Source organism: Nyctibius grandis, chromosome 6 (assembly GCF_013368605.1).
Source record: "Nyctibius grandis isolate bNycGra1 chromosome 6, bNycGra1.pri, whole genome shotgun sequence".
Classification (NCBI taxonomy): Eukaryota; Metazoa; Chordata; class Aves; order Nyctibiiformes; family Nyctibiidae; genus Nyctibius; species Nyctibius grandis.
Genome location: NC_090663.1, coordinates 62,530,156 through 62,558,120, shown reverse-complemented (window position 1 = coordinate 62,558,120; position 27,965 = coordinate 62,530,156). Strand labels below are relative to the sequence as shown.

The window sequence follows — 27,965 nt, the reverse complement described above, 5'->3', positions numbered from 1 at the left end:
CGTGCCTCACCCCGGCCTCCTCCTGATGGACGCGCGTCTGCACCCGCGGTCGGAGCCTTGTTTGGGTCTGGGTGCACGGGTGTGACACGCGGAGCCCCAAAACCGGTGTGCGCGTGCCCTCACCAGCCTGCTAACGAGGCACAGAGACTGCCTCTGCCTGCGAGCCCGAGCGCGGCGGAGCTGCTCTGCTCTGCTGCCGCCCGGGGGGCTGCACGGGGCTTTGGGGAGGGGGCGGTTCGGTTCTGCTGGCTGTAATTAAAGTCTTCCTGGAAACGGACTCTCAGAAGAGTGCTGCAAGCATTTGTCAAATACTTTAAAATTCTGTATACAAATCGCGTAATATGAGCTTGTAATCCCCAGGTATATAATGGACGCTACATGGATAGGAGTGTTTTCCTTTCTCTTCATATATATATGAAGACATATATATATATGAAGACATACATATCTCTTATATAAAAACAACATTTATCTTTTACAATAATCTGGCAAAGATGAACACCTACAATCAGGAGAACCAGGTGATGATTCAATCAGTCTCCTCTGGCAAAAGAAAGGAAATGTGTAACCTTAATAAGTGCTTCCTTTATAATCATTTACTTTAAGGGCTTTATGTTTGTTATCTCATCTTGCACTTACAGTACAACCAGTTAAATTGAAGCGGGATCCTTTTCGAGAGATCGGATTTATCGGTTAATAGTTGAGGCTCCTGTACTTTATTTCTAAACACACTTTAAAATATTTTACTAATGGTTAAAAATTAAACACAGATCTAACAACTGACACTCAAAAGAATCCTGGCCAGAGGAATTTGTCTACAAAGAGAGATAAAATTTCATCATGCGACAGGCCCCAGTTTTCTTGGTTTTATTGTCTCCCTTTTGTTTTTGTGGATCAGAGGTAAGAATTTATTTTATTGTGGTAGCAGTAATTTATTAAAAAAAACAGTTAAAAAGCAGTCTATTGTTACAAAAGCAAAACCAGTTGATTTTTTTTAAGTTTCCTTTCATAGTGTTTGTGTTTCATACATTTGTTTGAGCCCAGCTTGAATGTTTGAAGCTTGCTCTTTCTCTTTGATGTATTGATTGTATCTGGGGTTTATGCTAACAGGCTTCTGGAAAAGATTTTAATTGTGATCCTATCCTAAGCCCAATTTGCAAGCATGGTTGACCACATAAAGGTGCTGCAATTTTCCTTGCCCCCCTTTTTTGAGAAATGACATTAGAGTCTTCTAACGTGGCAACATGGTATATTGTACTGCCTGAAGGTTTGCTGCGGAAGCTCTTCTGGCAGAAGTGCCCGAGGAAGCCCATCTGCGCTTGAGCATTCAGCATGCCCCGAGTCTTTTAGAGAAACCCTTAGATAAAAATCAGCACCTTTTGTTCTTTATTCAGGAGAAATGCCTAGTACGATATGGGAGTTACGCCAAGCCGGATCTGGCTCACAGTTTGGATTCTACTGACCTGAGAACAGCAGGAAGAATTTAGTAAGATTATGCAACCGTTAAAAGGGGGTTTGTCGGATTAAATTCTGCCCCAACAACATCCCCGCTGACTTTACTATGGACAGGAGTTCTTCACAAGAACTTTAAACTTCAGTTCTATTGTTTCAGTTGACAGAGTCAAAGCTGATAAATCACATTTGAGGACTAACTTTTCTCTCCCATTTATATGCAAAGTCCATCCATATATATTTTTTATGTTTCAACATTCTTCCTACCCATAGTAAGCAAAACCAGTCAGACAGCAACAAAGTCACCAGAGAGCTGCACAAACGCAGGTGCAGTCACTCACCTAGAGGCAGTCGGACGGAGGGTCAGAATCTGTACTTGCAGTCCAGGGATGATCAGGAACCACGCTGCAAATCCACTGCTGTGCAAGATACAGGAAAAGAGCTGATAAGGAAGGGCACTTAATTTTCAAATTTATTTAAGATACTTGTTACTTTAGCAGTCACATGGTGAAACAAAGCATTAATTTCAGATTTATTTGCTTCTAAGTAGTTCATTAAACCCAAAGCCAACCAAGCCAATTAAAAAGTCTCAGAAAAAAACAAGCTGCTATTTATTTTATTTTTCTGGTGTTTACATCCCCTTATGTTTTGATTTCTTACAATCCCATTGCTGTGTTATAAACCATTGGCTTAAAAATGTTTATAATCTGCTGTGCACTTTAGCTGATGTTTGAAGAGTAAAGAGTACAAAGTTTGTGGTACACCAGTAGGAGCGAAGATCACACCAGGTGAATGATCAAAAAGGAAAAAAAATGTTCAGAAAAACTGAGAAAGATGAGGTGGCCAAAGACAAGGGAATAAACACTATAAATTATATTTAACACCTTTGTGCTCTTAAGACAGGAAAAGGCTTATGAATGAACACTTTGTTGAGGTCAGTAAAGGGATCTGCAGAAGTCTTGGTGCAATTCTAGTCTTACTCCCCTTTTTTTTTTATTTTGTGCCTTGCAGAATGCAGCATCTAATGCTGAAGAAAACCAGTTGCAGCAGGTTGAGCCTGCCCAGCCAGCTGAGCAAGACACCTACCTCATAGGAGAATGCTTAAGCAACCAATACACACACAAGTCCTGTGAGAAAGTTTTTTGTCACCCATGGGAACGATGTGTGGAGGGAAAATGCCTTTGTAAGCTTCCCTACCAGTGCCCAAAGAATGGCTCTTCAGTTTGTTCTACCAATGGAAAGCACTTCCATACTTACTGTCACCTGAAGAGCTATGAGTGTCAACGTCCCGAAGCAAAGTTTCTGCACAAGGGAAAATGCATGTCTGAAGGTATTAACACCACCTTTTCCAAAATGTATCAGTCAGTCATTTGTGGCCAAGGAGATGCTTACTATTTACAGCTCAGAAAGTCTGTTCACATCCTTGCACTAGTAGGAACATGAAACAGAAAATGAGAAGTCATTGAAAATGGGCAGTATCTGTTGATTTTCATTAAAATAAAGTGATTGACAGGCCCAGGTCACACTGCTGCTGCTAGGTTGCTCAAATCATCAGGTAGAAAGGGAAGAAATAGACATAGGAGAGAGCAGACAGGTTTCCAAGCAGGGTGTTGACTATGGTGGGAGGCACAGTGGGAGAGGGCCTGCTGAGAACATTAGCAGAGAGGGTATCTTTCAGAGAGGGACAGACCTCACAGGAGCAAGAGTCCAAGGAATGGAGTCAAGCTGCTGAGGAGGGAGGGCATGGGGAGGAGGTAAGCCATGTTCACCTCAATCATCTTCACCCTGTGGATTTCATCAAAACAGAAAGCTCTTGCCCCGCAAACCAGCAATGGTTTGTGCACTGACAAGCAGCTGTTTGTTTTCAACTGCTTTTTAGGCTGCACCAAGCTGCTTTGTCAGCTCGACTTCCATCTGAGTACAGGGAGAAATGGCTCCTGCTAACTAGGCAGGTGGCCTCTTAGCAGTAGCAGTCGCTGTTCCTACCTGTGCTCCAGCCCCACCTCCACCAAACGCAGCAGGAGCAGCAAGCCAGGCCCAGGGCTCTCCTGCCCAGTCTCTGTCCCAGTACCATCCCTCCCTTTCCCCACAGAAGCAGCATCTCAGCCCATCACCCTCAGGGTGGCAAAATTCAGTTCTCCTTGTTCCACTGAAAAGGATCAGAGAGCCTCTGTGTGTTCCTGGTGCGCTCTCTGTACGGCTTCACTAAGTTAAGCTGAGGACTTCAGCTCCACTGCAAACAGCGGAAGTTTTGCTACACAGGTAATAGAAGCAGGATCTGGCCATCTCACTTGAAAAGTAACTGGTTGGTTATCAAAAGTCCTCTAATGAAAGTCATTATAGAGATGCAACCTTTCCTCGAAGACCTCCAGGTACTCTTACGGGATAGGAACGATTACCCTCATTTGTCCTGAAACTGGTATATTTTGAAAAAGTGGCAGCTCAAAGCCGCAAAGTCAATCCTCAGAAAAATCAGGAATAATACCTGAAGCTTCTGATTCTCAGTCTGCTGTTCTTTCCATATGAACTTTGTCTGTCAATGCAAAATTAGTCCTGATGTGTTTCTGTGCTGTCTTTCCACTGGATACATCTATTTAATATGATTTTGGGGGGGGATTTTTTTTATTTCTCTTTTTTTTTTTAGAAACATTTTCAATCTCTGTGGGCCATGGAGATTCAAGTTTGCTTCGAGTAAAACCTGTGAATCGAAAGAATGACATTTTTGTATGTGATAGTGAGTGGACTATGAATGAAGCAAATGTGGCTTGCAGGCACCTTGGCTTTGACTCGTAAGTTTGGGGAATTTATCTCAGGATAACTGCAAGGGATCTGAAGAAGTAGCGATGCTTACATAAGTGTCAGTCACAGTCAGCCAACAGTTAAGACAGAAAACTCAAGAACAATATATTAGCTACAATATTCTGATAAAGATTCTTAAATTGACACCTGAGAGTGAAAGCCAAAATATAGATTTCTGTGTTCTATTACAGATTGCAACTATACAAACCATAATTGTTTTACTTTTAAAATAAAGCTGAAGACCAGTGCAGAGGTTTTCTCTCAGGTCTGTGTAAGGGAAAGTGCACTGACGGACCATCCCCAAGTAGCTCTGAGCAATAACCTGTATGCAGAGAAAAGTTTCTTACGCTAGCTGACAGCAGGGTACAGGTCTGTTTTGCCACTTGCACCAGCCAGACTAACAAGAACCAGAACACATTTTTTTCTTCTCCCCTTGCCCCTGCTGCCATCGCTTGGTTTGGCCCCAGGGATGGCTGAAGCCACACAGAGCTTGTTCTTTTTTGTGCGACCACACAGATGACCGGAGTTGCACATTCATCTCCTCATGAAGAGTCAACTCTATATCCTGCATGTAATAATTTTACACATATACAACTAATGTAACTTAGTCAGGTAGGGCTGCCTCCCCAAACCTACCTGAAGACTAAAAATGCTATTGCATTGCCCTAAATTGTTCCCTTTAGGTAAGAAGTAAATATTTCCTATTCCTGATCAGTATCTCTTTAGATAGCAGAGAAGGGTTTGTCCTGGGACAGAGCATTCAGCCCTGGAGTCCTATTGTAAGCCTCTCTAGTTACTTATTTACTCGATCCATATTTCTTTAAGGTAGGGGACACATACGCTGTTAGGAGGATACTGCTTAGGTAAAACCAAGGGAGATAAAGCTTACTAATCCCAGCCTTGCCGTGGCCTGAGCTTCCTCAATATACATCGGTTTTGATGACATCAAGGATACTCGACCCCTCGCAGGATGGTTTCCAAATTATGGCTCACCTGTGTCCACGCAGAGATAGAGATATCTGAGCTTAGGAGTTTTGCTACATAAGGAGACTTTTCTATCCATCGTGATACACAGTGACTGTCATAGAGCTACGTATGGATTTGGGGACAGTTCTGTGCAGCAACCTGCAAAAATTAGCACTTTGTTTTACTTTTTCTTCCAAAGTAAACATCTCCTTCTAACCCCTAGACGATTCCATGGGAAGTCTACTCTTTTTCTTAGCCATGACCAAAATTCTTTAACACTGAGGAAGATGATACAAATTGTAAACAATAAAAACAGTGGACAATCCATTGTGAAATGCTATAATTTGTTATTATTATTTGTATCTTCACAGAGGTGCTGAATATTACCAAGCCAATTCCAGAATCACAGAATCTGCCTTAAATTCGTTGCGCTGTCTACAAATAACTTGCAGGGGCCTAGAAACAAGTCTTGCTGAATGTCACATAGAGATGAAATCAAGAGATAGCAATGAAGGACTTGTTAGCCTCCAGTGCCATGAAAATCTCAGAGGTTAGTAGGTTTTTTAGTTTTATATCTATTTGGGGTTCTCACATTTTAAGATTTTTAAAAATAATTAGGACCTAGCTTGCTGAACTCTCAGCCACAGCAAACCTGCACTGAAACCTTTTGATTTTTTTAAATAATCCTTTTGCAGACCTTAAGACAATTGAGGCATTCTTGACGCAAGGCAGTCTTGAGTTTATGAGTTTGGAAAATCACTTTTGCTCCTTAAGTATTTTTACAGGTATTTCCCAAAAGTAAATATATTTCACCCATGGTTCTGTTTGTTCCCCCATCCCTTCCAAGGGTACCAAGGTATATTGTCTTCCCCAAGTCTTGTCTCTCCCAGGTTAGCTTCCTACTCACTGCTTTGTCTATGAGGGAGATCAATTAGGACACTAGTAGCACTGTAGCCAGACAAGCATGACTATAGCGGGACTGCTCGTGTCTCCTGGGGAGTTTCGGGACTACTCAGTTTCTCACTGATATAATGGGAATCAAGTCCTTGCTTTGGCTTCTAACAGCTTTCTCTTCTCTGTAGTGGGCTTTCTTTGGCACTGATAAGCATCAGCCTGAGATGCTGCTGGTTAGGAGAGCTATGAATTGTCTCAGTTTTTTCTTATGCTGCAAAAGTAGGAGTTCACAGACTCTTGATGACTTCCTTTTAGAGTGGGAACATCCATCATCTTAATCACTTGAATAATTTACAGTGGGTTTGAACCGATCATTTCAGGTTTAGTCCTTGTCTAGAAAAAATGAAGTTCCCTTTTGCCAGGCTACTGCAAGTTGGAGGAGGAAAATAAGTAGTCACATTGAAAGCTTGATGAGAAGGTGATTAAAACAATAAAAAAGATTCCTATTTACATTGCCCGGGGCTTGGATGGGTGGACTCTTAAATGGGTTAAAAACTGGCTGGATGGCCGAGCCCAGAGAGTGGTGGTGAATGGGGCAAAGTCCAACTGGCGGCCGGTCACTAGCGGTGTTCCCCAGGGCTCAGTTCTGGGGCCGGTGCTGTTCAATATCTTTATAGATGATCTAGACGTAGGGATTGAGTGCACCCTCAGCAAATTTGCAGATGACACCAAGCTGGGTGGCAGTGTCGATCTGCTGGAGGGTAGGAAGGCCCTACAGAGGGATCTGGACAGGTTAGATAGATGGGCCGAGACCAACGGCATGAGGTTCAACAAGAACAAGTGCCGGGTCTTACACTTTGGCCACAATAACCCACGCAGCGCTACAGGCTGGGGGAAGAGTGGTTAGAAAGCGGCCTGGCGGAAAAACACCTGGGGGTGCTGATCGACAGCCGGCTAAACATGAGCCAGCAGTGTGCCCAGGTGGCCAAGAAGGCCAATGGCATCCTGGCCTCTATTAGGAATAGTGTAGCCAGCCAGTCTAGGGAAGTGATCGTCCCTCTCTACTCGGCACTGGTGAGGCCGCACCTTGAATACTGTGTCCAGTTCTGGGCCCCACACTTCAAGAAAGATGTTGAGGTGTTGGAGTGAGTCCAGAGGAGGGCGACCAAGCTGGTGAAGGGTCTGGAGGGTCTGACCTATGAGGAACGGCTGAGGGAGCTGGGGTTGTTTAGCCTGGAGAAGAGGAGGCTCCGAGGTGACCTTATTGCGGTCTACAACTACCTGAAGGGAGGTTGTAGTGAAGTGGGAGTTGGCCTCTTCTCCCGGGCAACTAGCGATAGGACAAGAGGACACAGCCTCAAGCTTCGCCAGGGGAGGTTCAGGTTGGACATCAGGAAGAATTTCTTTTCAGAAAGGGTTATTAGACATTGGAATGGGCTGCCCAGGGAGGTGGTGGAGTCACCATCTCTGGATGTGTTTAAGAAAAGACTGGACATGGCACTTAGTGCCATGGTCTAGTTGACAGGGTGGTGTCAGGGCAACGGTTGGACTCGATGATCCCTGAGGTCTCTTCCAACCTGATTGATTCTGTGATTCTGTGATTACCAGGCCCCAGAATGCCTACTGTTGATAGGCCAAACTGCTAATAGAATAAAATGCACAAGCAGAATATTTCTGTGGGCAGTTGTGAACCTATAGACATTTCCACACTAATTTCATTTTCATCGTGCTGCACAGCTTGTTCAGATGGTGAGTTTCATTGTGTCAACAAGAAGTGCATTTCTCTGAATAAAACCTGTGATGGAATCAATGACTGTGGAGACCTAAGCGATGAACTGTGCTGTAAAGGTAATAATTTCCTTTCTCAGCTGTTTCAAAATCGTTTTAAAAAAGAATTTTTACAGCGATGTAACAGCTAAAGTCTCTTTTCCAATAAGTCACTACATTAAAGCAATCAAACCATACTTTATGTATATGCAAGTGCAAAAAAAAGTATAATTTTTTGAAGCAGGCAAGTGATCTCTGAGAATCTGGATTTCCTCAGAGGATGAGGAAATACAATGAGATTATTTAGGAGGCTGATAAACATTGATACAAAAAAAAATGAGCTGTGTTAGAATTAAAATGTATTTTTAGTTGAGAAAAATCAATAGTAATTAAAAAATACACTGTTTTTCCAATGAACTGTCTTTAAACCAAAGTAAGATCTCTCTTAAATTTATTGCTAATGCAAGATTATCCATAGAATATCTGTGAACAGTTCCTGTCACACTGCTTGTTCATGACCAGTCATTCTTTCAGCATCCAGCTATAACAATTTTGGTTAGAAAGAAGGAATGGATCTAGCATGACCTGAATGCAGGAGAATACTTTCAGAAGTTGGGTTTCAAGTGCCAAATGATAATGTGGGTTACAAATCCCATCACTATCCCTAAATAACTTTAATTTTGTAGTTTTACAATTGTCAGTAAATTTAACCTGATAATCGTGGAAACACAGTCACAAACATTTTAGGAAAAAGTAATAAATACCTGTGGCTTCATATATTTAGAGAACATTTATTCAGATTCCACTTGACAAAAATAGTGCTGTTTCAGCTGTATGAGCTGAAAACAATGCATCCTGGAATCAAAAGATGTATTTCAACTGAGTTCAGTGGTCTTTGGATCATATTGGGATATCTGGATACTTTTAGAGAACTATCTTATTTTCTATTAAAGACATATATACTTAGATTGACATAAAATTATAAAGTAGCTCAAAAAAACCTGCCATAATTCAAGCACTGCTTTGCTTTTGTTAACAAACAAAGTGATCACAAGAATTAAAAGGAAGGGGCGTTCTCGTGTTTATAATAACATTTCATATAATCAAGAATTCTAGAAGAAATTTTAGAGCCAAGTATTCATTTCATTTTACACTTACAGAGTCTGCTTTTGTGACCTATTTATGAACAGCCAAGTCCCCCATAACATGGATATTATATTGTGTATATTTTAAAAAGCTCTCTAACTATGTGAGGTTGCTGAATCATATGATCCTGTGATTTACATTTGTAATTCTCCTGTGTTACAGAGTGCAGAGACAACAGTTTCCACTGTCGGTCAAATATCTGTATTCCAAATAAGAATGTCTGTAACAAAGAAATTGACTGCCTCACAGGAGAGGATGAAGCTCAAGTTCTCTGTGAAGGTTTCCTTCTGACAGATGTTTTTGTTTCTTTCCTTTCATTCTGCTCAATTATAACTGGAGACTACACAATGATATTATTAAATTATTTAACAGATTAGCAAAACCAAAATGCATGCAAGAATTAGTCTTCCCAATGTTATGTTATGCATAGTAGGAAGAAAACGTTACATAATTTTCCTCCCTTTCCTTCTAGAAAAGAACAGCAAGAAAACTAAAGCAAGGAAGAAACAGATGATGTTTTAGGAGGCTTAGGCAGATTATGTCTTTTGCTGACGTAGACATCTATCAAACTGGTCTCCCCTATTTGTGAAGAAAGCATAGACAGGACGGGCAGGAATATTTTCCTCACAAAGGAGGAATTCAGCTAGTTTGTCAATATAGTAATTCTTCTGTGCTGTTCCTCTCTCTGTTGAAAAGATTTTGTTTTGTTTTGAAATTAGAGTGTTTTTCCTTGCTCTGATAAGAGACAAAGTCTAAAGCCAAAAAGTAAACACTATTGGTAAATGGTAATTGATAAAGTAAACTGAACTCTAAATGTAAACATTACTGTCAGTAACATGAGAACAGACCCAGTCCTCAACCTCCATTTGGGAACTGAATTCAATGGGCATTTTGTTTGAATAAAAGCTGACAAACCAGATTCAGGAAGCATTTCATTTACCTTTTATGTTGAATACCCTCCTTTACCCTGTTAAAGGAGGCACAACATACGCAACAGCATCATCTAAATTGAGAAAAAAATCCTGTTACCTAATGCTCCTTTGGGCTCTAGAAAGCTCCAAAAGGTTGATGGGGTAGGAGGAGGACTTTCTGTTGTTCCCTGGTGGAGCAGAATGCGGTATCACTTTAGAGATCAAAAAAACAAAAAAACAGGCCATTTCTCAGGGTTTTTTTTGCAGAAGGGCTCCCCAGGCATGGAAAGCAGAGTAGATGTCATGTAGTTACAAATAAGTATGCTGGATGTAGGTCATCTGTAGGCTGAGGCAGCCACAGAGTGTCTAGTAGGAAAGGAAAGAGCAGGCATCTGGCTGAGAGAGTATTGCTGTCCACGTGAAATGGTGTGCCCTTATGCATTTAAAATGTGTACCATGATTCTGGCACACAAACATATATTCAAGTAATAGAAAAAATTTAAATGTTTGCCAATATTTTTAGTATTCTGATATTCTACTACAGGCAAAGACAAAGGTGCTGAAAATCACAGTATGGATGAAGGTAAGTGTAACTAACCCTCCAAAAACAACAGCATACCCACTAATTAGTGGCTTTCTAGCTACCAGCCAGCTGGCCAGATCCAGGACACTCAGATATTTGGACTTTGTGATTTAGTAATATACACTCTGGGGCTTACTATTTGTCTCGCTTTCCACTAATTTTAAGAATGCCATAATAATTTATGCTGGCTGAGGACCCATATCTACATGTTTTGGCAACTGGTGAAAGTAAACTCCCAGCGAATCTAGGGAAACTGCTTTAAAATTATTTGCCTGAATGCAAGCAGCAGTGGAAAATGAAGAGAAGTAATGTGATGCTAAGACACAAACAATCTTCAAAGCAAAAACAGACGCCAAAATTTTTGTTCTTTGCTTCCCTGCTACTTCAGCTACTGGCATATTCACAGCACTCAAATTTTCAAGATAAAGATAAACCTGTCTCCAAACAGAGAGAATGGATACCTGAATTCTGAGACACATTTTTCCTTTTTGTTAAAGAAAGAAAAATGATAAAGACACTTCTTCCCCAAGTACACTGTGGTCTTACAAATCACACACTAACTCGACGGAAAAGAATCATAGGTGGAAAGACTGCAAGAAAGGTAAAAAAACCCCTATCAGATATGAGTTCATTCAGCATCAATTTAAATGGGCATTACTGTCCTTCTGTTAAAATGTACGGAAAAAACAAAATCAGCTACAACACTAATTTCATGTTTTGCAGCAGTAGTGGCATTGCACTGAACAAAAGTAAAGAGAGGCACAATTTACAAAGTAAAATACAGGGTTGCAAAATTGAGCATTACAGTACAAGTACACATTGAAAATGATTCAGCAAAATACTTAATACTATAGCTAGAAATAATAATTCTGACAAAATGGAATTTAAATTTGTGCCTTTGAAACAGAATACAGTCAAAAATGCTATACTTAATCATACCAGGTCAGATTCTACATCTGTTTCTCTGGCTACAAGGGGTTTCATGACAGAAAACTGGAGAGAAGGAGGCATCGCACAAAGTCAGAAGATTGAACAAAATTACTGCATTTTAGAACATATATCCTTTATATCAGATGGAGCTCATTTCACAATTTGTGGATAGCAGATGTTTTATTTACAATCAGATACAGTCAAGGAGATGAGGTGATACCAAGAAGTGTGTTTCCCTTTATGCACTAAAAATAGTACAATTATTATGATTTCACATTACTTGTGTGTTTGTTGTTTGAATAGGGTGAATTCCCTTGGCAAGTGGCAATTAAAGAAACTGGCATTGAAGGTGCAACAGTGTTCTGTGGAGGGGTTTATATTGGTGGCTGTTGGGTTCTGACTGCTGCACACTGTGTCAGGTAAAACCAACAAACTGGGAAATTTTCTTCCTGCAAGGCAGAAAGATTGATTTGGTTATTATTGCCTTTCTTAGCTACCTTTTGCTAATTCCTATTTGCCTATTGAATAAAATAATTTAAAACACTGACTCACCCACATTAACGAGGGGGAAGATTCAGAGAAAGTAGAATATTTTGGCAGTGAATAGAAAGATGAAAAAAGTAATGATGAGTATGAAGAGACACGGCATTCTTGAGTCAGATAGTAGGCAGGCAGGAAAGGTTCACTGTAACCACTTTGCCTGAAAGGGAAATACAAGGGACTTCCTCTCTTCCCCACCTCTACCTGGGGGAAGTCCAGGATCTATTCCCTGAGAATGTCCCTAGGGTCATATATTCCGCAGAACAAGCAAGACCAAACAGGGAAGATTTGCCAGTCCCAGCATCCCATCCACATCTGCTCACTCTTCTTTCACTTGAAATCAGAGAGGCATAAGCGCCTGCTTTCTCTTTGTCACAGCACTAAACACAGAGGCTGGCCTTTAATACTTTTTTTCTGTATTAATCACAGTACTCAGCAGTGTGTGTCATCTGCCTTGCATTTGCTACACTTCAGAAAAACCTGGACAACAAGTCCAGAAAGAAACTACATGTATATAATATGAATTTTTATTCTAGAGAAACTTTGATAAAATGCAAAAGTTTATAGCTAGTTGAAATGTACAGTGCTTGCCTTAAGTACCAAAATATATTTTATTTCACTGTTTTTTTCCAGGGCAAGTCGAGTTCATCTGTACCGTATCTGGATTGGACTGTTGGATACAATACTGTACGACAAAGAGACAGATACTTTCAGACTAAAACAACTGATAATCCATGAAAATTATAATGCGTCAACTTACGAAAATGACATTGCTCTGCTGGAGCTGAAAGGTTTTGGGAAAGGAGAATGCTCCCTGAAATACAGCACACCTGCCTGTATCCCCTGGTCAGAGTATATGTTCAAGACTGGTGACAGATGCAAGGTTTCTGGATGGGGACTAGAGAAAGGTATTTGCTTTAGTGCTTACTACAAGAATGTATTATTTGTATCACTCATTTTCTAATTGTGGCAAGCTTTCATTTTGAAAAGGCTGAAGAGCAGTTAAGCACAAAGGACTCAGAAGAAGCTGAGTACAGAAAATGTCGGCTGCGGTTCGACATTCGGCTGTCACTGTTGGTTCTCTTTTCCGTACTGCTTCCTCTGCTGTTTCAGCCACTTAGTGAATTGATCTGGAGGACACCCCTGGTTGAAAACAACCCTGACAATAAGAAATGTACCTTTTGCCAATCTCAGATTTATATTAGTCGTGGAGACCTGGTAATGATATTTAACAAGTGGCGGTTAGTAGCTCACAGTGGCCCATAGTCACAGCCCATCCTCTGTCCCCTGCCAAAGAGGATCTGAGCTGCAGCCAACAGGTATGAAACTCAGCACATCTTGTCTCAGCCATGTTTGAGTTTAGCCCAGAGAAAGTTGCACAGAGACAGATAAGCCGTATGTAATCATGCTTTCAAAGATTTGGGAAGCATTTGTTTTGTATCGCGGTGATTACAGCCTGGCGTTGGAGCTACCACATACTGGTTGTGAGGCTTCTCCTGTCCATACTTGGTAGCAGTCCATAAAGCAAATGCAAAGTTGGGAATTACTAGCAAATGGACAGAGAACAAAACAGAGAATCTCTTTAACCTTGTGAATACATAGTTCACCTATATCTTCAATATCTGGTCCACTCATCCCAAAAAGATAGAGTAGAATTGGAAAAAAGGTAACAAGGATGATAAGAGCCACATCTCCATTTCATAGACGACAATATACCAGTTTCCCAGTGTCTGAAAACCTTGATATGGAAAACACAGAAAAAACTGAGGAAGACAAGCAAACGCAAAGGGTGGAAATGTCAGAAAATGAAAGTACTGTATTTAACACTGCAATTAAATCACTCTGCTTTTATTTTCAAGTATATGGCCAATGTATTGCAATTCATGTGGGGTAAGCGTTAGTGGCAGTTTAAGTATCTGGTTTATAACATTGAAGATTATATTCTGCAGATAAGCAAATATATAACTTTCAATTTATGATATAAAAGTGTCTAATATGTACTTACCATTTTTAATTTATAAAAGTTTATTGTTTTCTTTTCTAGGTTATACCAAACAATTTACCCTCAAGTGGGGCAATGTTAATTTATTTCAGAATTGTTCTGAACTGTATCCAGGACGATTTTTTAAAAAAATGGCATGTGCAGGCAAGCATCAATTTTCTTACTATAATTTCTCTAAAATCAAACCCACTGTTTATAAGGTCAGAGATACTGGCTGGGAATCTTTTAGACTTGGGAAAGACAATAGATCGATTGCCACAGCATCACCATTAGCAAAATGTTACCCATTGGAGCCCAGATGCATCCACCATTATACACGTATTTATAAACAGAGTTAAGATGACAGTATGCCAAGTTTCTACGATTATGTGGGCAAATTTCAGCATGCAATTTGAGTTACGTTTTCTAGATACACAAGCACTTTACAGCCCACTGAACTTCCTACCTTTACTATAGTTGATTCTGACTCAGCAACATACTTAAGCAAATGCCTGTCCTAGAGCACATCAGTAGTCCCGTTGACTAGAATGTGACTATTCATCTGCTTAGACATTTGCTACTACCACACTGCACCCCAGGAAAAACACAATTAACTTTTCAAACTAAGATTAGTCTGGCCAGGAAACTGGTTGTCACTCCTAGTACTAAAATAAGGATTTTGAATACACATTTTTTGCTTCTCAAGTAACGAAAGGTATTGCCAAATGCATGACTAAAAGAGCAATGAGTATTCAACTTACAGGGCAAATAGTTTCAACTGTTCTTTAAATCGAAAAGTAAAGGCAGTATTTAAACAAACTACTTAATGAGAAAAATAAAAAACAGATACGAAAGCCAAATCATTTGTGATAAATTCAGCGTGACATCTATAAGATACTGGGTTGTCTACTGTGCAAGTTCCGTAAGTTATCTCCTTGATCTTCAATGTATTTCAAGTGATCATACTTTACCAGGAGGGAACAAAGACAGTATCACATGGGACAACATCAGAAAAGGGGTATCTAGGGTTAGCTTCCCCTCCCTGATGCAGATACAAACTTTGGAATTAAGGGCTAGTATCCATGGGAGTTAGTTATACAAGCAGATATTAATTAAACTGAGTAAAGGCAATAAAATCTTGTTTTATAGGATTAGTAATTCCAACTCTGAAAAGTTCACAAAACTCTTTCTCAGTAATGTAGAGATTCCAGAAAAAGGTTACATTTTTAAAAACTTGGGAGACTCATGCTTAGTTCCTTCACACTAGGTCAATCAACCAAGCAGAAAAGTGTAGTAAGGGTGTTAGAAATTAATAAACTTTTACTGAGTATATAGGACAAAGCATAAATCTCATTCTAGCTCTGTAGCAGTATTTCTGTTTATATCACATCCTACATTCTTAATTCATTTTTTCATGAGCACTATATTTGCTGAATTGCAAACAAGTAGTTCCACGAGCACTGAAACTTACAAAGCGCACTGGATCCTACACGCTTGTGCCTCAGGGCCACTATCTGGTGTTGGAAAAGGTCCACACTGTGACCAAGCCCTTGCAGTGAGGGCACTTACAGACAGTTGCTCTCCCTCCCACCCCAGCATTCACATGCTCTCCTTCTTGTACGTGCCCACCTATTTTCATAAAGCTGGTAGAGAAAATAATTTTGAGGCCTCTGCCTCTCTGTATACCTCCGATGAAACCAGCCAATGAATTATTGGGTAGAGAGGACACCAAAGGCAGACGCGTAGACATACACATATTACAACAGCTTCGTTTCCATGGGAATTGGCCTACAAATATTTTTACTTTTTTCATCCCGCTTTTGTTCACTTTTTGTGAGCTACTTCTAATGGTATAATGGGCAATATGGCTGAATTCTTCTCTGTTGCACAGGGTAAAACAAGACTCACATCACTGACATCAAAGCAAATGAGGAGAATTTGGGCCACAAATGTAAAGAGAGGCCCCGCACTTAAAAAGAAATGAGAAGTGATAGACCGAAGAGGTTAGGAACCTCCTTTACTGGTGACCATTAGGCAAATATCTGTCAGGAAGCAACATGGACCTGAAAAGCCTCCTGAGTTCTTTTGTCTGTGCTAGCTTGTATATGAACTTATTTTTGCTTTTTGTTTCCTCTTTTGCTTCAGGTACTTATGATGGCTCCATAGACAGTTGCAAAGGTGATTCAGGAGGACCCTTGGTCTGTTTTGATGCAGAAAATGTGGCGTATGTCTGGGGTATTGTGAGCTGGGGTGAGAACTGTGGGGAAGCTGGTCACCCTGGTGTGTACACAAAAGTCGCCAGCTATTATGATTGGATTAGCCATCATGTGACAAGGAGTCTCATTTCACGGTATAATATCTAAAGCTCGGCAAATTAAATACTTCCTTCTTATCACCCATGCAAAAATGAACACTAGTCCTTTTTTACAATCAGCAGCCACATTAACTTAGCAACTATTAGTACAGATCTTTAAAGAATATATTTTGAAAATTCTTAAAGCTCTATGAATACCACAATTTCGCAGAAGCCTGCAGGAAGAGAATTTTACAGTCACATGAGTCCGCAACAAAGTCTCTGATAAAAGCAAGGGAATAAAAATATCTGTTTCTTGTTGTTACTTTGTTTTTTTCCCACATTTCACGTTGCATTTCAATTGCAGTTGTTTGTTTATTTAAAATGGACAACCATACTGAAAGCAGTGGTTGGAAAATGATTGCACTGACAATACGTGAACTTCACAGAAAAGACAGCAACCAGAGTACTTTAAAGAACTTCCATCATCTCAAGGTGTAGGTCACTAGAAACCTTCAGGATGCTGTCTTGCTTGGCAGTTGATCCGTTAGGCTTACTGTGAAAGCAGACTTCAGACCATCTATTAATTCTCAGATGGACGATGATCATGAGATTTGTTGTAATGCAACAGTTACCCAAATAATAACTCTGGTGGTAGTTTTTCAGCTACAAACTCAGACAATTTTTAGCTATGTAATATACCTCATCTGATCATCTACCTTGGGGCAATTTTTGTAGCTCTAAGTTCTTTTAATTTAACTGCAGCTGGTCATAAACAACAAAGGATTTTAAAATTGCATCTTCAACTTAAATAAAAAGCATCTTTACTATCTTAAGTTCTCTGTGTGTATATGTATTTCTGGTATCCAAAAAACTCTTAACATCAAGTAGGGTTTTACTGCATGTTTGTGTGTGTGTGTGTGTGTGTGTATATACACAATTTATATAACAATATAAATATATAAAAATTAAAAAGTCTCTATATTATACATATAGACCTAATTCTACAAAAACAAGTTACAGATCTAAAGTTAAAAATGAATACTCCCAGTCATTAAAAAAAAACAACAAAAAGAACCAGATTCTCAAATTAGCACAAGCTTCCTACACCAATATACAGAAGTGTGAAACAGTAACGTAAAGAAAGACCACCAAGGACCTGATCCTGCACTGTGCAGTCAGGGGGAGTTTTGCCACTGCCTTAACTGACCCAGAACTAGACAAAGACGAGGGGCCATCAACAAAAATGGAACAATTAAGCAGAAAGTTCCTACTGCTTTCACGAACCTCGTGAGGAAGTTCTGCCCACATAACAATAAGGAAGCCAGTGCTGGAGCACACCCCGAAGGACCACTGCACAAGCTGCTCATTTTTAGACAGTAGTAATGGTGCCCACTATAAGAAAATGTCAGTTTATACACAATAATGTCGTATTCGGCAAGAGCTATGCACAGAAAGTGCGCACAAAATTTTTTAGAAGTACTAGAATTTGGTTTGTGGATTGGTACCCTCAACACAAAACTGTCAAATGTCTTCAGGACCATCTCCATCAGTTCTATCAACCTGCTCAATTGTTTTAGAACATACTTCACTGGATTCTAATTTACAAATGTTTTTAATATCTATTTTACTTTATTCCTCTCAATTAATTATCCTGTTGAATAAATGGCATCTGTTCACAAGACATGGTTGTTGTGGTGGTGATTTTTTTTATAATTCACCATAGTCTGCTTCAGACAACATTGTTACTTTTTTATTAACTTTTCTTCATCTTACACTGTCTTCTAAAAAACCCATCAGCATAAATTTCTCGCTGTCAGTCACCAATAACTAAAGTAAGGGTATGAATTGCTTCTCTTAATACCCTACCCCCAAGACTTGCTATTCTTAGCATTCTTATTTCTTGCATTTAAGCATATTCCTACACAGGACTACTTTGCTGAATCAGGATCTTTGTAATCATACGGAAAAGCTGGACGGGTGCAGGAAGAGCTCCCTCTTTTGTTTGACTTAATTAGTTCCTGTAAAGAACTTTTCCCACCTATTTCTTCAGTTAACTACAAATAATTAAATGCTGAGGCTGAAAAGAAAAAACAGTAGAATATTTACCACGTATCTTTCTGCTCTGCCTGTTAATATGGAAATCTGGAGTTTTTTCCATTTCCTGTTCCTCTTTACAGTTAACTTAGTCCTGAAGCCCAATATTACTATGTTCTGAGGGATTCCACATCTTAAAACAAAGCTTTCGTTACAAAAATTAAAACAATTTCCACATGGTTCCACTTTAGCTCATCTGTGAAGCATCTAGAATTTAAATATAAAATTAATACATATTTAAAAAAACCAGGATGCTTAGCAAGCGAGTTCATTTTGGTCTGATTTTTCTTTTCAGCAAATCAAGACTGGGCATTTAATGTTTAATAGATATACTTTCATTTTCCCTCTTTTACAACCCTGTCTTGCACATTTGATGATGTTACCTGAAACTGAATCACTCAGATGTGTAAAGGTCACTGGATCAGTTTCCTTCACATTGAACATCATCATAAAATTAGGTTAAAATTTTAACATTTCAAGTACCTACTCCCTACTGAATATTTTTGACTTCCAAACGAGTGCGTTTTCCAAAAGGTCATGTTTTTCTAGCTGTATTATAACTAAGTTCTCCCCCAGACTGCACCGAAGGGGAGCAGTGTGTGTTTTTCTGCACGCACCTCGCATGGGCAGTTTGCTCTGAGCCCCCACACTAACCCAGCCCGACGCGGCCAGCGCTGAGCCTGCCCTTCCTTCCCCTCAGCGCCGAGGCCGCAGTACCTCAGTGGCTGGCCAGAAAAATCAGCCTTTTTTTTCCCCTCCAAAACGCTATTGCTGCCTCTTACACATTTAGCAACGCCAAGTTCACCACTTGTAACACAGTCATCAAATAAAGGTTTTATAAACAAGAAAGTCCTGCGGTTTCATATTGTCTGATAGCACCGGTACCTCCCGGGCCCTGCTCAGCCCCGTTACTGGCAGCCAGCTGCGCTCCCGGTTCGGATCTGGGCAGGTTTGGAAAAGGTCCCCTCACAGAACACGGGGCACCGTGACCTGCTGGAGATGGCGGCGGTTCCCCTGTTTAAACTAGGCCGCGTTTTGCAATGCCTCCTCTTGCCGTCTGTAGCTGGGGGTGACAGGCTCTGCCCGGCTTTCCCCCGTTCCCCCCTCAGAGCCATGACTAATTTCTCCCTCTCTAACGCACCCCGACCCTTCTCTCTGTCAGGCACTCTCGGCAGTAGCCCAGGAGGAGGCGTCTCGGCCGTGACTCAGTGACGCGCAGCCCCCATCCAGCCGCAATCCCGCACCGGTCTGTCCCTCCCCGCCGACGGAGGCCCCAGCAGGCGGGCAGGAGCCCCCCGCCTCTCCTGAGAGGCGGGGGGGCACGGGAGACGCGGTCCCGCGCTCCCTCAGGCGCGGCGGCGGAAGGCCCCTCCCCGCCGGGCGGGCAGGGGCGGTGCCCGCGGGGACGATGATGGCGGCGGCGGGCAGAGCCGGGCTGGCGGGGCGCCGCGGGAGCGGGCAGGCGGCGGGGGCTTAGCGGGCGCCCGGCGGGGCGCCGCTCGGCATGGCCCGCGCCCTGCTGCTGCTGCTGGCCTGCGCCTGGCTTGGCCCGAGGCCGGCGCGGTGCCAGGAGGCGCCGCAGACCCCCGACTGGCGGATGACGCTGAAGACCATCCGCAACGGGGTGCACAAGATCGACGTGTACCTCAACGCGGCCCTCGACCTCCTGGGCGGCGAGGACGGCCTCTGCCAGTACAAGTGCAGCGACGGTGAGGCGGGCGGGGGGCTGGCGGCGCGGCCGAGACCCCGCCGGCCCGCGGCGACCCTTGCCCTCCCTGCTGCCGGCTGGCTCGCTTCAGGCGGCCCGGCCCGGTCAGACCGGCCGGGGCTGCCAGGGCGGGCGGCTGGCGACAGCGCTGCCGCCGCTCCCAGGGAGACGGAGCGCAGCCGCAGAGAAAACCTCAGCAGCAAGTTCTTACACGTGTGTATAAGTATGTGTATAGATGTTTAACCTGCCTGGAGGCGGCCCCCCTGTCCTCCCCGTCCCTGACTGCCGCAGAAGGGTGCCAGGCGGGAGGTGCTCCGGCCAGGGGGTTTCTTGACAGGCTTTTCACCTTCAGCAGCGCCCCAAAACGGGAGGGTCACGTAGACCCTCTTGGTCTCTCTCGGCTGAATCGCCTTACCCCCAGCTACTGGGGTGGATTATTTGTTAAGCTAGGAAGGGAGTTTTGGTGGTGGCACCCTGACTGGCTTCTCAAGAGTGGCCAGGACACCGTGACATTTCCTCTCCGTACTAGAATGTGCGTTTTTCAAATATATTTTTTCTTCTCCATTACTTTTAATTGTGTCCTCGGTTTGTTTCCAATACCAAAACAAGATGGAGGGTAATTTTTCAAATTAACTCTGATCTTCCTTAACTTGGGATGCAGCATTCCCTGTCTTGCTGCACTAGTAAGTGTTCAGGGAGACGCGGCTTTAGCAGTCTCTACTAATTTTAATTTTATTAATGTTGTAGAAATAAAAAAGATGTTTCATTCCGGTTAATTTTAAAGGCTAAGCTAAAAAAAACAGAGCACTAGTGTTGATTGTCTATAAAGCATAGAAATATTAATGAACGTACTCTAAGTACACTGTTCTTTAATGTAATCCTATATATGGCACACTTAACTGACACATCAATTTTAGTAACTTTTTTTTTTGACTTGGGAAGCTAACATTAACACTTGCTCAGGTGTCTTGTCCCCCTTTTTAAAAAAAATGCTTGTAATTTGGTAAGAATTGTTGATATTCAGGTGCCCGAATATATGTTCAAGTTAAAAATATAACTGATACTGTCTTAAGCCCGACAAATGCCTGTGGTGAGTTTTAATAGGACTAAAATTCTGTGTAAATAATCTATTTGAGACATGATAAATTACCTTTTTTCAGGATCAAAGCCCTTTCCTCGCTATGGATATAAACCATCACCACCAAATGGTTGTGGATCCCCTCTATTTGGAGTTCAGGTAAGTGTTTCCATTTGGGGGCTTCTTCATACATCAGCTTTCCTCGATGTGGGTGGTTTTTTCCCTCCCCCATTCGAAGGCTGAGACAGCATCCATGTACAATGTTCGTGCTTTTATGAGCTCCAACACATGCTTTGGTAACAACATGTGGAAAATGTTAGTATTATAAATGAGCATAGCATAAACATTTTCATCATTGACATAAAATATTGTAGAGATGAAATGTAATGTTGATGATTAATTTCTTATTTTTTAATGTTTGGTTTAGTGTTTTTTTCTCACTATCTTTAAAGCATTGAATAACCCTAGCTGTAGCCCTGTGAGAGTGGAGGGTTTGGCTCTGACTCTTGCTGTCCTTTACCAATGCTAATCCATTTTCCTTAATGCTAGAAAGAAACTATGGGTTAGCTTATGTACTGGGTCTGGCTGGGATGGAGTTAACTTTCTTCGTAGCAGGCTGCATGGTGCTGCGTTTGGGATTTTGTGCCAAAACAGTGTGGAGGGTTTTGGCTATTGCCGAACAGTGATTGCACAGCTTTGGGACTTCTTCTTTTCCCCCACTCTGCCCATCCACCACCCTAGAGCATAGGCTGGGGCTGGGCAAGAGGTTGGGAGGGGACACAGCTGGGACAGCTGACCTGAGTTGGCCAGAGGGATATTCCGTACTACGCAGAGTCATGCGCAGCAGTAAAAACTGGAGTAGTGGAAGAAGGGAGCGGGGGGTGGTGGTAGTGTGTCTGTTTGGCTTCCAAGGTGGCTGTTGCTCAGAGACTGGCTGGGCATCCATCTGCTTGTGGGACGTGGTGAATGATTGCTTTTGCGCTGCTTATTCTGGAGCATTTTCTTCCTCTTTCATTCATCTATTAAACTGTCTTTATCTCAACCCACAAGTTTTCTTGCTTTTGCTGTTGCTATTCTCTACTTCATTCCATGGAGGGGGGCAGAGGGTGAGCAAGCAGGTCTGGGGGTGCTTCGCTGCTGGCCAGGGCCAAACCACAACAGCTTACTAGAGGTGAACAGCGAAACAGAGATAAGTGAATGACAGCTGGATTGATTGCATTAGTTTTTCATTTCCAGCTGTTACAGCCTCTTCATAGGCTCTATCTTTCGTAACTGGGACACCAATGGAGTGTGTGGGGGGATTTTCTTCACAGTTTGACATTGGTATCCCTTTGATGACAAAGTGCTGCAATCACCACGACAGATGCTACGATACTTGCGGCAATAAAAAAAATGATTGTGATGAGCAGTTTCAGTCCTGCCTCTCCAAAATTTGCAGAGATGTGCAGAAAACGCTTGGAATTTCAGAGAGTGTCCAGGGTAAGTATAAAAAAGCCCTTCTTTTTTTTCAAGTTTAACTGAGCTTATTTGGCAAAGAATCTTCGTGCTGCACAGTAACACCACATTTTCATAAGCTATTGCTGAAAGATGCCTTGTTCTGTCCCTCTGTCATGTAGCCCAGACACCTGTACAGCAGAGCAGTGACACAGCATAGGAAAATGATCAGGGTTAAAACTAACGTTGAGGCGAAAAAATAATGCTTCCCATTGAGGAGCGTGAATATGGGAATGCAACTTTGATCAAAGTGCATGTATAATTCTTGCATTTCCTGTAGCATAGCTGAATATTCACTGTTCTGCTGGGTGATTTCTAAATGTCTACTATGTGTGATTGATAGTAAACTGTAGGAAAATACAGAAGTGTTTTCTTTTATGAAATAAGATATTGTCATAGCGGAAGTAGTTAATGCTGTCCCTTAGTGAATACATTTTAGGTTTTTTAGTAACAGGCCATATGATACTCCTTCTGCTTGTTGGCCTGCATCCAATGAATACATGACATAACCACGCTTTTTAACTTGGACAAGTAAGTAGTCCCACTGAAAACAATGTTTTTAGAACAAGCCTGTGTTTGAACTTCTCAAATTCATTTAACTGCAAATAAGTAATCAGGTTAGTGTTTAGTGTCAGAACTGATAAATATTTGTTCAGTTCTGTTGAGCTGCTGTTAAAGATAGCAACCTTTGCATACATTGGGATGCAAAAAGTGAGGGGGTAAAACAGCTGTTTGATCTTTCCAAGACTACGTGATGTTTCTAACACTGATGACATTCCATATGCAATGAATTTTCTTGTTCGTTTTGTTTGGCATATGAAAAAATCTTTACTCACAACTTAAATGATTATGTGTTGGTTCAGTATTTCATTTGACAATCTATTTGCTGTGCCCAGAGAAGATTGCTTCTCTCTTAGAATCATTCTCAGTTTGCCAGAGTATTTGTTAGTTTCATATTCCATTCAAAGAGTACTTTTAACTGAACTTCTCTTTGCTTGCAGCTTGTGAATCAACTGTTCAGCTGTTGTTTGATGCAGTTATACTTCTAGGATGTAAACCATACCTGGATAGCCAGAGAGCTGCATGTATGTGTCGTTATGAGGATAAGACAGATCTCTGAAAGAAGGTACTGACATCTTATGGTTGAAGACTCAGCTGGAATGAAGCAGGTGTTTTGGTTATAAAGCTTTATGCTTTTCAGACAGTAATATATTAAACACTGACATGAATATACTGGTTTGAAAGCCATTATGATATTCTTCCTAATGTAAAAAAGAAACAGGTGTTCCTTCTCTTCCCCTTTATGCCAGAAGCTTGGAAACTGAAATTAGTTTCCTTTTGTGTATGTCCTCTCAGGGTATGCTCTTGTGAAACACTAGTGCCATTTTGAAGTTTTTAAGAAAACTCCATAATGGGGAAATCGGAGGCACAGAAGAGTTGTATTGAATTCTCAGATGATTTTTAATATAGGTCAAGTTTTAGGTTTACTAGCAGTCGATGCATTTGATAGATCCACAGGAAAGAGCATTTTTTGTGCGTTAATATGGCATCTTTAAAAGCCTGTACTTTCATGCTCATGCCTTCAGTTCTCTGATATATGCTGTCCTGTCGGTTTGTTTTTAAAAAATCAAAACCAAACAAAAAAGCCCAAGCCCTTAGCAAGGGTATATATCTGTACTACATATTCTACCTGATTCTCTATCAACCTTACTTCTGCAGCACTTTTCAGATCAAATATGTTGATCCTTTTAAGGCTTGACCACTAAAATGAACAGTTTGCAACCTAAGGATATACTTTTGATTTGTCAAAAAGGTGGAATGTAGTTGTTATGTTATTTTAAAAATTAATCAAATGTTTATTTTTCAAATAAAACATTTTGTGTTGTGTATTATATGCATAGAAAGGATATATTGTTCAAAGAAGTTGATTGATATTTGTCTTGTGGCACAACTTGGGTTACTGTATTCATCTTTGCTTTCATTTAGTCCATTCTGATGAAAACTAGAAGAAAGTTCCACAGTTTGGGTCAGTATGCCCCATAAACCTTTTTACTTAAAATGCCCTCTGTGAGGCTGACAGATATTTGAGCCTGTATTTCTGTTATCTTGTTCCCACAACCTCTGTGAGGCTGAGAAACTTCTGAGCCTGTACTTCTGTCATCTGTTCCCTCTCTGACTTCTGTAGCTGAAGTCACCTCATGTCTGAATTATTTGGGATTTGTTCTCTGCACTCATCTTCCATTGCTTATCTCCAGTTGTCAGTCCTTAGCTAACTTTTGCATTAGGTCCTCTGTCATAAAGGTTCTGATTTGCTCTCCTGTGTGATTCTGCCATAGAAGAGGACTGAAAATGAAAACATTGCATCTGTGAACAGTGAGTGGAAACTCTACTGCAGTAGAGTTAATTTGCTTCCTAGTAGCTGCTAATCCAGCTACTTTGGATTTAGTGTGAGAACAATGTTGGTAACACACTGATGTTTTAGTTGTTGCTAAGTTGTGTTTACACTAGTTAAGGACTTTTCAGCTTCTCATGCCCTGCCAGTGAGAAGCTGGGAGGGGGCACAGCCAGGGCAGCTGACTCAAACTGGCCAGAGGGATATTCTATACCATAGGACACCACACTCGGTATACAAACTGGGGGGAGTTGGCCGGAGGGCACTGTGGCTCAGGAACTAGCTGGGCATTGGTCAGCAGGTGGTGAGCAGTTGTGCTGTGCATCACTTGTTCTGTATATTCTTTTTTAATTATTATTATTCTTTCTTTTCTGTCCTATTAAACTGTCTTTATCTTAACCCCATGAGTTTTACCATTTTTGTTTTGATTCTCTCCCCACATCGCCACTGGAGGGGGGAAGTGAGCAAATGGCTGTGTGGTTGTTTTAGCTGCCTGCCAGGTTAAACCACAGCACATGCTAAAAGCCTAAAATTTACCAGACACACGGACTATAATGTAATTTTTCCTCTGGAAGTACTTTTATATGTTTTTTCTTTACCAGTTTTTTGTGGTACTTCTGTTTTTCACTAGACACTACTGTACATGACAGTGAATATAAGTGCCTCATAGAATAAAGTTGTTGCTAAAGTTCTTTGGCCATGCTTCGTGGTTTCTTTTAATATTTGTGGATATGAAGTAGCACTGCAAGAGAAGTATTACTATAGAGTTTTACAAAACCATGCTTGAAGAACTTGTAGTTCCTCTAAATTTGTTGAAATTTATTTTCTGCCATAGAACTGAAATGACTCTGAATTAACCCTGGAATTCCATGGTTGGAAGCCTAAAAGTCTCTTAGCACCAAAGCAGGGAATGGTAATGGCATTGCTTGTTTAAAATAAGAAAAAAGTACTGTATTGAGTCTGAAACACTATAATTCAACTAGATGGCGGTTGAGTTGGGTAGAAACGAGCTTAAACTAGATGCTCAAATGAACACAGAAAACTTGCACTGTGGGAAGGAGCTGGGTTTTGTTCCCTTCTGTATTGACCTGTAATTATACCATGAAAGCCTTCCAGAGTCACCTTCAAACCATTTATAACACTAAAAAGAGCTTTAACACTGCTGGATAGCACAACGAATGACACTTCGATAGTTCTGCTTGCAAAACAGAGGAAGCATTTGACTTCTTCCAGGGAGTCTTCACTTTGCATAAGCTTTTCCTGGAGCAGAAATCCTTGATTATAGTTACTTGCAAACTATACAAAATGCATTTTACAGGCCACAGCCCCAAAATGAAGGCTAGCTATCACTCCTGGGATTAGTCATACCATTTAACAACGGACATATTTTTATATATATAGATATAAAAAATAGAATACTACATATAGTAGCTCTTGGCATTTGACTCACTACTGCATGCTTTTATGTAGTCAGTAACACTCTTTAAATACTGCAGTGAAATTTTTTTTTTTATAGGTTAAAGTCTTAATACAGTTGCCTTCCTCAGGCAACAGTTGCTTTTCTGGATGATCTGAATAACAGCAGTCTGTCTACAATCAAACTTCCTTCTTCGAACTGCAGTTCCAACACATCCATAATGCTTTTTCTAAAAACACCCACTTATGGTGGAGCTACTGCAACACTCTGAAAATGTTTTCAAAACATGTACATGCATGTATAACAAAAACTTTAATATATTAAAATCAGCTGGAAATGCACACCAGTCAGATGCTACCTTAGGCTTCATATGTTGTGATCAAGTTACTGTTGACTCATCTGAACTCAGTGGCTGACTGAGTATGCTCTTAGCCTCCAGCAAAACAAAGTGGAGATGTTTGATTGTCGTCTTAGGATCTAAACGAACTGTTGGACTGAGGAACGTGGCTGATGACAGGAGTTCAAACTGCTGAACAGAAAGCTGTTACGGAGTCCTAGATTTAGGTTCTACAGCTGCTACTTCCCACAGGATTCTTGCTGTCAGTGGATTTAGGGGCAGCTCTAGCGTAAGCTGAGAGATCTGGGATTTGCAGTTTAGAAAAAAATCAATCTATCTATCTGCTTGATCAGAGTCTAAATGTTTCACAGTGAAAGACACCCAACTCTCGTAATAGTATCATGTTTTAACTAGAGTACACAAAAAGACAATTTAAACAACAGTTTTATCTTGATCTAGTTGCCTAGTGTCAGTCTGAGGATAACAAGTCCAAACAAGTCCAAACCAAGCAAAGGTAGTTAGAAATACCCATAGCTCCTTTAACCAAAGGAGAGACATCTTGTCTAAAAGACTGAGTTGTGTAAGAAGCCTGTATAAAAGACTGGGTAAAAATACCTAAAATCCCACTCTACATCCGCCTCCTTTTGTGCTTGTAGCAGCAATCTGTAAGAGCATATTCACACTTGAGTTTATCCTAGAGCCTACCTAGAAATAGGCCAGATAGATAGGAAATTCAGATCGATCCACGGTACAAGTCTCTGAAGCTCTTCTACAGAAGCATGTTTTTTGCCATTGGCTTTGGTTTAGAAACTGTTGTTTCTTACGCCATCAAGCAGTGAACAGTAAGCGCCATATAATGAAAAGGTTGGGAATATCAGCGTTTGTTAACCTTGGCCCTCTTCAATTCCTTGGTGCTCTTCTCACAGTTCTAAGATTATCAAAGAGAACTGATGCAAGAATAGAGCGAAGTGCAAAATTATCTACATCCTCTCAAGGGTTTATATGTGGGTGCCTGAATTAAAATGCATTTTCAGTAACAGTAGTCTTACAGCAATGGAAACAGTGTGAGCCTTTAAGGAGACTTCTAGTTCAGGTTTGAAAGAATCTCCATTTAGCAAACATAGTAGCTTCTCGCCATGTTTCAGGATGATGCCTTTGGATGTGACAGTGCAGTTAACGA

General features: G+C 41.1%; 2 protein-coding genes across 3 annotated transcripts; both read left to right on the top strand.

Annotated features, from left to right (window-relative positions):
- Positions 1-840: 840 nt before the first annotated feature.
- CFI (complement factor I) lies at positions 841-16,512 on the top strand. The gene is made up of 12 exons (XM_068402845.1): positions 841-900; positions 2,464-2,782; positions 4,097-4,241; positions 5,589-5,767; positions 7,849-7,959; positions 9,187-9,303; positions 10,480-10,518; positions 11,016-11,119; positions 11,752-11,867; positions 12,622-12,896; positions 14,033-14,134; positions 16,115-16,512. The coding sequence occupies exons 1-12, from the start codon at positions 841-843 to the stop codon at positions 16,330-16,332; spliced, it is 1,785 nt and encodes a 594-aa protein (XP_068258946.1). The 3' UTR covers positions 16,333-16,512.
- Positions 16,513-19,841: 3,329 nt separating this feature from the next.
- On the top strand, positions 19,842-26,711 carry PLA2G12A (phospholipase A2 group XIIA). Of its 2 annotated transcripts, XM_068403254.1 has the most exons (5): positions 19,842-20,068; positions 21,228-21,304; positions 22,459-22,624; positions 23,641-23,765; positions 26,548-26,711. In XM_068403254.1, exons 1-4 carry the CDS (start codon positions 19,864-19,866, stop codon positions 23,757-23,759), a joined length of 567 nt encoding a protein of 188 aa, XP_068259355.1. In that variant the 5' UTR covers positions 19,842-19,863; the 3' UTR covers positions 23,760-23,765; positions 26,548-26,711. The 2 variants fall into 2 exon arrangements, with proteins under 2 accessions (XP_068259355.1, XP_068259354.1); XM_068403253.1 differs by lacking the exon at positions 26,548-26,711 and having other exon boundaries at positions 23,641-25,723.
- Positions 26,712-27,965: the final 1,254 nt, after the last annotated feature.